The following is a 13,780-nucleotide window of genomic DNA, read 5'->3' on the forward strand; positions in this document are numbered from 1 at the left end:
AATGTGCAAACTCTACACAGATAGTCACCCAAGGTTGAATTGAACCTGGGTCCCAGTGGGAGGCAGCAGTGCTAACCACTGTGCCATAGCGCTGTCTCTAATAATGAACCTTGATTCTTGTTGTGGGTCGTAAGTTGGGTCCATATTCTGTTTTCATTAGAGAAACAATATTAACATCACTGACGCTTCATGGTGGCATGTTGGCACAATGGTTAGCAATCATGCTCCACAGCGACAGGGACCCAGGTTCGATTCCCAGCTTGGGTCACTGTATTTGAAGAGTTTGCATGTTTTCCTTGTGTCTGGGTGGGTTTCCTCCTGGTGTTCCAGTTTCCTCCCTCAGTCTGAAAGATGTGCTGGATTGGTGCATTGGCCATGCTAAATTCTCCCTTAGTATACGTGAACAGGCGCTGGAGTGTGGCAGCTAAGGGATTTTCACAGTAACGTCATTGCAGTGTTAATGTGGGCCTAATTGTGATACTAATAAACTTTCAACTTTAAGATGTTAACCCAAGCCAAGATTGTATTTCCAAAATGATTCACTCCAGAGAGTGTTTTGCTCACTGCACTATGACCTCTTTGTGAGGAGAGGTTCTTTCTCTTCAACAACAAAATTAAACTTAGGGAAGCACTATGGTATCAAAACAATTAGGGGAGGATGTACTGAAGGAAATGTGCCACTGAAGAGATTCCTTTCATATCATAAACATTGTTATTTTTCCTACAGAAATGAATATGATTAAAGATCCCACTTTTGTCTGAAGAAAACAAGCATCCTGTTAGACTGCTAACTCCAAAAGAGCTTCCAAAATAACAAAATAGGTCAAATTAAATTTCCTTCATGCAGAAATGTGAAGAAAACCTCTGGCAGCTCGAAGGAAAAAAGCTGCAGTGTTAATTATGCTGATATCCCTCTTGGGCTCCTCCTCAATGGTGTAATATATGCTTCAGGCAGGCAATTTTGATAGTGTTCATCTCTTTCATAACTTATGCTGCAGGAAACCTATCATAAGTGAAGTCCCCATTGTCATAATTGATGACACCTTGATTTAATCAATTCTCCGTCTTTGTGTCCAAAATAAGAATCTAATGGGAGGTTAGAGGAGACTATTTATTGCCAGCAGGCTTCTGGGACCAATCTAAGTGCAGCTGCCTGCTGCCCGTAAATCTAAACCACCACCGAATCCAGTGCAAATCAAAAGACAATTTGGGCACTGTCAAAATTGAATCAAAAAGAATGACTTTGGAAACCAATAGACTGATGCAGGCAAAAATTACCATGTATAGACCCAATGGCACATATTTAACCGCAGTTCTACTCATTTGTCATGTGTTTGCTTCGGGCAATGTGTTTCACATTTTCTAGCCTTCATGCTTTAATCACCAACCAGCCTTGATGTGATATTGATGTGATATTTTGTGTCGACTTTTTTTTTCTATCTCTGCTGCTGAAAGGTCGTTACACACCAATTTTCGCACAAAAATCAGGTTCAGCCAGACTCTTTGCTCACTTTTAATTTTTAGATAATTTTTTTTCTCCCTGGCTCTTCTATTCATTTGGGAAAATGTGGTAAGTGCAACTTTTGGTTGATATTGCTTTTTGAATTGGAACCTTCAGACTGGGTTGACAAATGCTTCCTAGAGGTCATTTTATGGGTTTGTGATATTATATGTTTTATTAAAATAATGTCAACAGACATTAGATGAAAGATATGCTTAATTCTGAATAGCTGAACACTGATTAGAATTTCAGAATATTTCCATTTTTAATTTTAAGTTTACACTATTATCAAATACTGCAAACCAAACTTATACGATTAAATAGGGTACCTGCATATATTTTATTGCATCTTTCTGAAAACATAATAAAAAATTAATGGAATTAATTTCAGACTAACATGCTGGAATAGAATCCTGCAAGGCAAATGACAAATCTTCCAGATCTTTCCTGTCCTCTTTCTTACTTTAGCAGCAAATCTTCAAAGCTAGGGACTGGAATTACCACTTGGGGTACTTAGATTTGCTGTACTTTAACTACTGCTCTGCATTATCTGCATCAACTTGCTAACCATTGGTAGATTGCTCAGAAGCTTGACAAGAATGAACGCTTGTACTTTTTAAGTGACTGGCTTTCAATGAGAGAATTATCATGCATTGCTGGGAAAAGGGTGTGCTTTCTACATCCATAGGCATAGCAAGGTAAACATGAAATGTTCTTTAGAATAAAGTGCAAGCAGAAGTGTTAACCATCAGAATTAATTCTTTCATAGCTGCACTGCTTAGCCATTGGAATTCCATAATTACATGTCTCTCTCTCTCTCCTGAGTGACTGGTATCCCAGTAAACATCTGTTGTACTTAGGGAATCTATTTATCCAGCAAGCATTAATCAGATTACCAATCAAGATAAACACAGATGCACGCTATACAACTAATGGTTGTCTCCAGAAATGCATATGAATATATGTATATAAGAATATATACATATGAATATAAGATGGATATGAATAGAAAATATATAATACATATTTGAATATAAAAATGTATAAATAGAACAGATATGCGTATGAGCATCTACACTCCTCATCAGTGGAGATATTTTCTATCAGAGTTTATTCTGAAGAAGAATCATACGGACTTGAAATGTTAAGTCTGTTTCTCTCTCCACAGATGCTGTCAGACCTGCTGAGTTTTTCAGTTTTTATTTCATATCTTCAGCATGTGCAGCTTTTCTAAAAATCTTGGGTAGTTTAGGCAGAATGCCCCAGGTCTGACTCTTAAGTGTCTACCGAGATTGATTATCTGAACTGCATTGGCTCAAAGGGTGTCCAGTGGACTAAGGGGGAAAAGTAAATTGGGCTTCCTGCCCTTGAATCTCTGTTCAAAACTGCCTGAATGGGTTTGCATTTTGTGATGGTGCTCCTACAGTGGAATAATTTGCCAATGGCCACCGTAGAAAAATAATGGCCGCTAGTGTGCGGTAACGGAGGGTGCTAAGTAGTTGTGGAATGACAAAACTGTCATCGGGAGGTAAGAAAGGATCGGGAAAAAAAAGGCAAAATTGGCAAGAAGACAAAAATAACTTCTCTTGAAACAAATAATGTTAATTAGAAATGAAATCCTTTCCGGTAGGAGACAATCTTTCACTATAGATCACGTTTACATGAAACATTTTTCACCATTGCCGTTTAGTATTTGACAGTGCAGTTCTCATGATCTGTTTGGGCGCAGTCTGCAGAGTAGAATATGCTTTCATCTCACAACTAACACCTTGTACATTGTGGCAGCCTGAAACTGCAACTTAGACAGCACCTTCCAAACCCATGGCCACTAACATCTAGAAGGGTAAAAGCAAATTACTCTGGACGCTGGAATTTGAAACAAAACAGAAAATGCTGGAAAGCCTCAGCAAGTCTGACAGCATCCGTGGAGAGAGAATAGAGCCAAGGTTTTCAGTCTGTGTGACCCTTCATCAGAACTAAGAGTAAAGGAAATCAGAAGAGATTTATACTATGAGGGTGGGGGGGGGGCAGTAAATGGACAAAGGGAATGTAAATGATGATGAAGAAGACTGAGAAAGGTGCTAAACATATCCATTAAAAGATCAGAATGTGTGAATGGCAGAACAGAGGTACAGATTGTAAAGGGACTGCCTGAGGAACGTGGCAGTTCCCTGAAGTGGGAGTGAGGGGGGATGCAAAATGGAGATCGGGAACGGAGAAGTGGAAAAATGGAAGTGTGATTGAAGGATGATAAAAATGAATGAATGAGATGGAGTGACAAAATGAAATAGTATACAAGGAAATAGGATGAAAGTGGTGGGGAGATTTCATGTTCTGAAGGACAAGGGCAGCAGCGATATCAACAAGGGCAATTAGGGATGGGTAATCAATACTGGCCCAGCCACCAAGAGTCCACATCTCAGGCATGGAAATAAAATATGTAATTTATCTCTATTTTAGAGGAATAAAAGATAATAACACAATGGTGTGAGAGTTCCATCTTTGAGTGGGTAAAGGGAATTAGGAAAATTCCTGGCCTCATCTGCTCTGTTCTGGGAAAATTGCCCACGAAGATGGGATCGTCATTGTTGAGGAATAGGGTGGACTGCAGTCAGGCCAGACAACACTGCAAAGAGGTTGCAAGCAGCCACAGGGGCTGTCAAGTGTTGAGGCATGATGTTTAAAAAGCCCATCTTGGTGCTGTGAGACTTCATCCCAATTATAATTGAACCAGAAAAACCTTCAAGACCTCATTTCTCACACCCCACACACACTTCACAAGCTCTTCCAAGTTACCTAAGCCCCTCCATCTGCTTCCCATGGCCTTTTATGCATCATGCCTGACAATGCTCCTCCACCTACGCCAACAGCCCCTCATGCCCTCTATGCCATTCTGTAGCACTCCTATGCCCATTAACCGGTTATATAGAACAAACAGACTCAATGAGGATTATGGGATGTGCAAAAGAATGCTTTAAAAAAGTCATTCATTCATGACTTTCCATTATGTTAAAATGCCATTTTACTACAGGGCAATAAAAAAGTCAATCATCTAGTTCCTTTAAAGTATCCACAGCAGAAAATGCAAGTTCTTGAAACCTCTTTGGGTTTGAAAGCCCAGAAATCCATCAGTCTGTTGAAATGCCTGAGACCCAGGGAAAACATTTGTTGATTGACAACTCTGGTTCTCTGATCTCTAGTGCCAATTGCACAATGTTTATTTACATAAGGTAAGGAGATTTCAAGTGCTCTCAGTCTCTTGAATTGAAACTGGTTAGTCAGAGACTGCAGAGTGTGGGCATGTGACCCAAATCTGCCTATGCTAGTAAATTCAGGAATGGGGTTGGGCATCTGCCATTTATAAAGGGTCCCAGAACTATCCTAAATTCGCAAAAATCCAGGCCATAATATCTGTCTTGTTCTGCCATGTTAATAATTTATGTCTATGAGATTTCAGTAAATATGAAATAAAAATGAATATGAAATGACTGATTCTAGCCAGCCATCAAGTCATTCATGTAAAGAGCTTAGATCTCTTGTTTTCTTTCTGTTTGTTTCTGTTGGGCTGTATTTCATTTGCCCCTGCCAGCCATGTTTTCAGTGGAAGGACATATGAAATATGGTCATCTTCCCCCACACCCCTGAGGTCATCCAGTAACACAGCAGATGCATGGGTGCTGAAATCAGCAGACTGCTCACCGTGTTTAAAAATTATAACTAAGTTTCAATTGAGCTTGATAGCAAGCCAATTGACCAGGATAACATGCAGAAACATTGTTAACATTGAGCAGGCAGGCAAGACTGAATAGGCCATTTTTGGATAAGGCTTTTAAAAGGATAGGAAGGAAGGGGAGGAGGTGGGTGTCCAAAATACAGAAGGGGTACCCCCCTTTCCTTTTTTGCCTGCTTGCTGTCCAAATAACACCCCCCCCCTTCACCCACCACCCCCAGAAACCCACCATCATTCACTGAGCTGGTCAAACCCTCACCGTTCACTCGCACAGACTTAGGTCTGGGATCCATCGGGTCTTCTTGTTGAGATAAAGGTAGTCTCAATATTACAACTATTGAGCTCTCGACACTGCTGAGATTGCTGGAGCTGTTTGTCTATCAAACTGGCCGGTAACTCCTGAGGGCAGACCTCCTTTCCTGTGAGGGAAAGAGATCCCACTGTTAGCCAATTTGCCCAATTTGGCCATGTTATGGCTGGAGGTCAGGCTTACACAGTTCCCATCTCTACTCCCCAACTCCTTCCAGTTGGCACAGTGGTTAGCATTGCTGTCTCACAGTGTCAGGGACCCAGGTTCGATTCCCTGTTTGGGTCACTATCTGTGCACAGTCAGCACATTCTCCCTGTGTCTGCATGGGTTTCCTCCAGGTGCTCCAGTTTCCTCCCACAGCCTGAAAAACGTGTTGTATAGGTGCATTGACCATGCTAAATTCTCCCTCAGTGTACCCAAACAGGCGCTGGAATGTGGTGACTAGGGGATTGTCACAATAACTGCATTGCAATGTTAATGTAATCCTACTTGTGACCATAAATAAACTCTACTTATGAAACATTATCCCACAGTTGCTGGGCATTTGTATAAAGTCCTTTTGGGGATGCATGAAAAACATTCCTTGAGAAACCATTTTGACTAGTAACAAAACAAAAACAGAAAAGAAGGTTAAACATTTGGGGAAATGTATTGCTTAAGTTGAGTGGATTTGTTTAAAATTCATATCTGCATGAAGACCGCTTCAGCAGATTGTGCACGTGAGGTTCAAGTCCAAGGTGCCTAATTTTCAAGCCTTTGGTTTTACTATGATGTCGCAGTGCTGCTACAAAAAAAATTCATCATTGTTTTCTATCCTCGCACGATGCAGCTTTGAACTGGTAACCCTGGAGATTGAAAATTCTTATACATTAGAACTGAACCTCAAGCATATTTAGACATACCAAATAATTGTTTGACTGTAAGAGAGTTAATTACTTTCCAATTAAAGAGCAATCAAAACCAAAAATTGAAAAGAATTAAATTAGCTTGAATCCTGTCAGTGTGAAGGATTTACTGGCAATGATCTTGTAGCTGGCTGATCGTGGACCTCGCAGGGAAATGTCAAACGACTGACATTATCACCCAATGATTAAAACTGGGCTTGAGTAGAATCCCTGCTTCCAGTTCTCTTCTAAGGAAATATTTTAAAGAGTCTTTGGGTAATAGCATTGAAGGTGCTGAATGGTTAGTACTGCTGCCTCACAGCGCCAGGGACCTGGCTTCAATTCCTGGCTTGGGTCACTATGTGGAGTTTGCATGTTCTCCCTGTGTCTGTATGGGTTTCTTTCGGGTGCTCCGGTTTCTTCCCTGAAAGACGTGCTGGTTAGGTTCATTGACCTGAACAGGTGCCGTAGTGTGGCGACTAGGGGAATTTCACTGTAACTTTGTTGCAGTGTTAATGTAAGCCTTACTTGTAACTAATAAATAAACTTTAATTTTACTTTAAGAATTTCAGAATTACTGCATTTCATTCCATTTCATTCTGACACGGGCTTCCATTTCTATAGCACTTCTGACCACTGGAGTTCTCAAAACACATCATAGCCAGTTCATAGAATCATAAAATTTCTCTAGTGCAGAAAGAGGCCATTTGGCCCATCAAGTGTGCACCAACAACAATTCCAGCCAGGCCCTATCCCCTTAACCCCATGTATTTACCCTGCTATTGCCCCTGACATTAAGGGGCAATTAAGCATGGCCAATCAACTTAACTTGGACATCTTTGGACTGTGGGAGAACCAGTAGACGGGCGCCGCAACAGCTCAGTGACTAGCACTGCTAGCTGTGCAGAAACATGGATTTGGGCCTGTGTCTGTGGGAGTTTGCGCATTCTCCCTGTGGTTGCGTGGGTTTCCTCCAGGCGCTCCGGTTTCCTCCCACACCCCAAAGATGCGCTCTTAGGCTGATTGGTTTACCAAATTGACACTATTCTCCCCTGAATCTGGCTAAGTTAGGGGTTCCTCTCGTAGACACGCAGGGCAGATTAGGCGTAGGAGGATGCGGCGGCGCGGGCTCGTTGGGCCGAAGGGCCTGTTTCCCATGCTGGATTGTTCTTTGTTCTTTGTTCTAAAACTGGAGCACTCAGAGGAAACCCACACAGACACAGGGAGAATGTGCAGACTCCACACAGACAGTTACCCAAGGCCAGAATTGAACCTGGATCTCTGGCACTGTGAGGCAGCAGCACTTACCACCGTGCTTAGTTAAGTACTTTTGAAATATTGTTGCTGTTGTGGAGTAGGAGATGCAGAAACCAATTTGCGTACAGCAAACTCCCACAAGACAGATATGAGATCATCATTAGATAATGTTTCTTTGTGATTCAAAGATAAATATTGGCCAGGACCCCAGGAATAACTTCCTTGTTCTTCATCAAAATGTGGGTGGCACAGTGGTTAGCACTGCTGCCTCACAGCGCCAGGGACCCGGTTTTGATTCCCGGCTTAAGTCACTGTGTGGAGTTTGCATGTTCTCCCCATGTCTGCTTGGGTTTCCTCCCACATTCTGAAAGACGTGCTGGTTCAGTGCATTGACTCGAACAGTTACCGGAATGTGGCAACAAGGGGAATTTCACAATAATTTCATTGCAGCATTAAGGTAAGCCTTACTTGTGACTAATAAATAAACTTTAAAAAATAGCTCCATGGGATCTGTTACAGGCCCCAAGAAGGCAAATGGGGCCTTGGTTTAACATTGCACCTAAAAGACAGTGCCCCTGAAAGTGTAGCACTCCCTCAGCACTGCACTGGAGTGTCAGCCTTGATTTTGGTCCTCAAAATATGGAGCAGAAATTAACTTAGAGGTCGGAACGTTACGCACTGAACCATGGCTGACATTAGCAGATGGTGATGTGACACAACTAGAACCAAATGCCACAAATTCACAGAAATAAATGTGAAAAAACAGATCATTTAAAAAATATTGGACTGTGGTGTTACATTTTAGAATTCGTTGAGACAGCACGCTCAGAAGCTAGAGAATGCAGTGTAGCAAATGACACCACTAAAGAATGTGGAGATAATGAGTTGGATTGCTGCTCTCAGCACACTGCCAGTCATTCATTACACTTATCCTCATCCAGTGGCTTTCTGTGGGAGCTTGCACTGGAATTTATTTAAATTACAGGATTAGAAAGGGCCTCTGATAGAAGATCTGGGACCTGTGTGAACAGGGAAAGCAATTGTACATCTCCTTCAACAAAATTGAAGAATTGTTAATGAATAGTTAAGAGGAAACATCAGTTAAAATATTCAATTCAATGTCAAATCAGGTACCAAAAGTAAATTAAACAGAAGCAAAGAAAATTGGATTGGGGAGGAAGAGATAAAAGTGACAGAAAGAAAAAGTGAAAAAAAATTACATTTTTACAAGATTAATCTTCAACAGAATTAAAGTTTGAAGAATGAAATGCCATTGACTGAATAACACGTAGCAAAAATGTCCTATTCTGTGCCCGTGCTGGCGTATTAATACAACAAAGGACAAAGTACTACACAAGAACAGGCCCTTCAGTCCTTCAAGCCTGTGCCGATCATGATGCCCTAAGTAAACTAAAAAAAATCTTCTACCTTTAATTGAACCATATCCTTCTATTCCTTCCCTTTTCATGTACCTGTCTGGATGCCTCTTAAATGTTGCTAATGTGCCTGCTTCCACCACTCCTCTGGCAGTGCATTCCAGGCACACACTGCTCTCTGTGTGAAAAACATCCCCGCGTACCTCTCATACATTTTTCCCCTCTCACCTTGAACCTGTGTCTCCTTGTAATTATGATGTGGAGATGCCGGTGTTGGGCTGGGGTAAACACAGTAAGAAGTCTCACAAATCCAGACTAAAGTCCAACAGGTTTATTTGGTAGCAAAAGCCATTAGCTTTCGGAGCGCTGCCCCTTTGTCGTGGGCTACCAAATAAACCTGTTGGACTTTAACCTGGTGTTGTGAGACTTCCTCCTTGTAATTAACATTCGGCAGGATGTCATCAGGTTACACTCCCGGCATCATCACACCGCAATGTGGTAATATGCTAGGCAAGGGCCCTAGAAATAGGGAGTTTGTCCACTATATTCAAATTGTTTTAAATTGGATTGTTAAGCTTATTAAAAATCCAACTGACAGCAGCAATACATGCTGGAAGAATAAGGCAGAGTGTGCAGCATGCCAGGAGGGCAACTCACTTTTTGCACTGAGTGGTTGTAAGGGCTGGTTTAAAGGCAGAAGCTGGGTCTTTTATTTGACCTCAGAAGCTCAGGCTGTTGTATGAGCACTGTTATCATTTGCTATTGGAAGGTCTTGTTCTAAGATATACTTTTGCTGTTTTCATGAATGTACGAGCTTGAAGAAATGTGCAGTTATGGTTCCTCAACTTCACCTCAGCCTGTTTGGTTTTAAGAAGGTGGGAAGAGTGGTTTCTCAAAAAAATGCATCTTCCAGTGAGGAGGAGGAGGAAGAGGTTGAGAGGGGGAGAGAGAGAAGGCTAGATGGTCAGGGCAGGTACACTGGACGTGCACGAGGGAGCAGACCAATGCCGGATAAATAGCTGATGAAGGCAGGATACTGCAATTATGGAGATGCAGAACAAAGACTTATGCTATCCATAGGTAGAGAATGAGTTTGAATCAAATATCAGAGATGCAGTGACAGAGCAGATTTAGGGGAATTTTACTGCCCGCCACAGGAATCAAAGCAAGCAAGGGACGGACAATGGAAAGGTCCGTTGACCTCGGGTGGGATTTTCAGAGCGAGGCCATAAATCCCACCTTCTCCAGAGCCACACTGACCTCTCTCTGTGCCATGTTGGCAGGGGAGACAGTTTCCAACTGTGTGGGTGCTCAGCCAATGCCAGGAGTGTTCAAGATCATTGAGGCACTGAATTCTTTGAGGCAGCCTACGGAGACAGTGCATTGTGCACCCTGCTGCTCACCACTGCATGAAGATTTTTACCAATGCAACGTTCCAAAGGGTAGGTCAGTTCAGAGCATGCATTCTCCATGGACCAAGTCAACTTATACAAGCCAGAGGTTTCATAGAGATTGCAGATTTCCCCAGGGATCAAGGGAAACATCATCATAAAGGCTAGGCTCCAGTTGGTTTCTGGCTGACAAGGGTTATTTTTTTGAAGAGATAGCTCATGACACCTGTCAGAGCGTGTGGAATAGGTGCAGTGAGCTTTAATGATACCTACAGAAGCACAAGGCCCTTCCTGAAACAGACACTTGGGCTGCTAAAGGTGAAATCACAATTCCTGGATATTCAGGAGGGGTGCTGAAGTCATTCCATCCAAAGTGTTGCTGAAGTTCCTCCATCCAGAGTGTCGCTGAGGGTCCATTGTGTGCTGTGCTCTCCATAACCTTACTGTTCAGAGAGGTGATGCGCTGGAAGAACAGGAGATACAGGATCACCAATCTTGCTCTGATGAAGAGGTTGAAGAAGGGGTGAGGAAATATCCCAGTGGAGAAGAGCAAGGACCTGTACATGGGTACATGAATACCTATGACATTTGGGAGTCCTTAATATGGCAGAGGTTCCCGTAGGATCAGACATCCCTAGTCTATGAGATTCAGCCTGTTGCTGTCTCAATGTCAATCTGCCTGAGAGATTCCTGTCAACACATTCATCATCTTGATACTTCAGGCATTGTTGCATCTTAATGGCCACTACTAAAAATACATAAATCTTTTCTTCTGCTTTATCATTAATCAATTAAAGGTGAACTAAATTTCTTTATGAAGATTAGGCTTTTCTTTACATATGGCTAATGGCATCACTGAGGGATACATGAACAAAATTCATCTGCGTGAACCTGTTTGTTACTACTGTGGATCTTTAAAAGTTCTTCTCCATGCGCACTGCATGTAGTGCCACAGACCACCACCCTCCCCACCCCCCCCCCCCCACCCCATCCCGCCTCCTCTTGCACCAATCTCTTTCTCTGCCCTGACTTGCTGCTATGTTGGAGAGGCACCTGATCTACTTGGTCCTGAATGACATTGGCCCTGCATCCTCTGTGGATGGCTTGGGGGGTCTAACAATGTTTGAAGTCTCCTGATAAGTGGCATGAGGACCTTCTGTACCGTGTCAATGATGGAGGGGTGGAAGAACGTTCTTCCTTCAACAGAAGTGCCCTGAGTGGTGCTACCAGATGGTGGCAGCTGCTGTTCATCTTCCACCATGAGGACCAATTAGTCCACTCTGCCCTTCCATGAAGTTCCAGGAGCTGGTGAGATGTCCAGGCCATAGGTTCTCCTGGGTTTGGGCTCCTGAGCTCAAACCCAGGGCAATAGAGAGCAGGACAGAGGGCATCCCCATGATTGCTTCTGCAATACAGTGGGTTTGCCCGCTCAGGACAGACACCAGTCTGTCTGTGGAGGAAGGTTGGAGTTCTGAAGAGTGGATGATTGCTGTGCACGTGGATTGGACGGACACTTCCACAGTTTAGGTTGGAGCACACAACCCTATGGTATATCTGCCAAATTCCCATGCACCCCATGTTGGATAGCCAACATCTGCCATCCTCACGGATAACTCCAGAGGTTCATCAGCCAACTTAGACGCAGTCTCTGGAATATCTGAGGCACTCCTCCAACTGTCAGAGGCTTGTTCGACAACATTCTGCATGGGCAAATGTGAAGTACCCTCACCGGTTTGTGATTGCCATGTTTCTGCAACACCAATCCCTGCCAAGCTGTCAGTACCTGCACTGGTGCTTGGTACAGGGATGCGATGCTGCTCTGAGGCTTCCCCTGCCTCAGGTTGGCAGGCTCAGAAGACGATGGTTCACCTGTGCAGCACAGACAGAGAAAAAGGCCTTGATTAGTCTTTCACAACTTTCATGGGGTGTGTGAACACTCAGGGTTAAACATCATTAGCACTATATGGATTATGAGATATGTCATAGTGGATCAATTAAACCATTTATAACAAAGAACAAACAAAATTACAGCACAGGAATAGGTCCTTTGGCCCTTCAAGCCTGCATCAACCATGCTGCCCGACTGAACTAAAACCGCTACCCTTCCTGGAACCATATCCCTCTATTCTGACCCTATTTATGTATTTGTCAAGATGTCCCTAAAAGTCACTCGTGTATCTGCTTCTACTACCTCTCCCAGCAGCGAATTCTAGCACCCACCACCTCTATGTAAAAAACTTGCCTTATACATCTCCTCTAAACCTTGCTCCTCATACCTTAAACCTACGCCCGTTAATAATTGACTCTTCCACCCTGGGAAAAAGCTTCTGACTATCCACTCTGTCCATGTCCCTCAATTTTTGTAGACTTCTATCAGGTTGCCCCTCAACCTCCATCGTTCCAGTGAGGACAAATTAAGTTTCTCCAATCTCTCCTCATTGCTAATGCCCTCCATACAAGTCAACATCCTGGTAAATCTCTTCCGTACCCTCTCCAAAGCCTCCACATCCTTTTGGCAGTGTGATGACCAGAATTTCTACCTGGCAGAGGCAAAGTTAGCGGAAGGTCTTGGGGTGGTGTGATGGAAAGAACTTTGCCCAAATTTGGGACAGAGTTGGGGAGAGGGCTGGGGGAGGGCAAGTGATGGCATGCTTACATGTGTTGTAAATTTGACTATTACTGAAACAGGCATTTTACTTGAAGCTTTTTGTCATGCACTTATCAGTACAATCACAATCATCTTTTCTTAGACAGTCCTTCAGAGTTGAGGATGATTAGCTTCCAAATTAAAAATAAGTTTGCAGGTGACTGAAGAGTCCAATGCACCAGTCATCTGAGAACTACAGTCTTTGTCACAAAAATTAAAAATTAAAATTTATTTATTAGTCGCAAGTAAGGCTTACATTAACACTGCAACAAAGTTACTGTGAAATTCCCCTAGTCGCCACATTCCAGCACCTATTCGGGTCAATGCACTTAACCAGCACGTCTTTCAAATTGTGGGAAGAAACCAGAGCATCCGGAGGAAACCCATGCAGGCACAGGGAGAATGTCAAACTCTATACAGACAGTGACCCAAGCCGGGAATTGAACCTGGGTCCCTGGGTGAGACAGCACTGCTAACCACTGTGCCAACGTGCTACCTCAAGTGGGGCAGATGGTGGTTAGAGGAACAGGTGTGTGAAGTGCCAGCGATAACACGTGCCCATTTCTCTGTCATTGCTTGACTTCAGCTGGTCAGCTGGGGAGTTAATCCCCTCAACAAACAGCATAATTGATAGTGGTTAGCTTCTGACCTGTGCTTGCATCCACCAACTGCATGAGAGCACAG

General features: G+C 43.1%; 1 protein-coding gene across 1 annotated transcript in view; it reads left to right on the forward strand.

The window, feature by feature from the left end:
• Positions 1-1,495: 1,495 nt before the first annotated feature.
• The window catches only part of klhl4 (kelch-like family member 4), a 200,407-nt gene continuing 188,122 nt past the window's right edge, over positions 1,496-13,780 (forward strand). Inside the window, exon 1 of the mRNA XM_080187717.1 lies at positions 1,496-1,570. Within this exon, the coding sequence (XP_080043843.1) occupies positions 1,566-1,570 (5 nt within the window). The 5' untranslated portion in view covers positions 1,496-1,565. The remainder of the gene's footprint in view (positions 1,571-13,780) is intronic.

Source organism: Carcharhinus amblyrhynchos, chromosome 4, assembly GCF_965287045.1.
Source record: "Carcharhinus amblyrhynchos chromosome 4, sCarAmb.v2.hapA, whole genome shotgun sequence".
Classification (NCBI taxonomy): domain Eukaryota; kingdom Metazoa; phylum Chordata; class Chondrichthyes; order Carcharhiniformes; family Carcharhinidae; genus Carcharhinus; species Carcharhinus amblyrhynchos.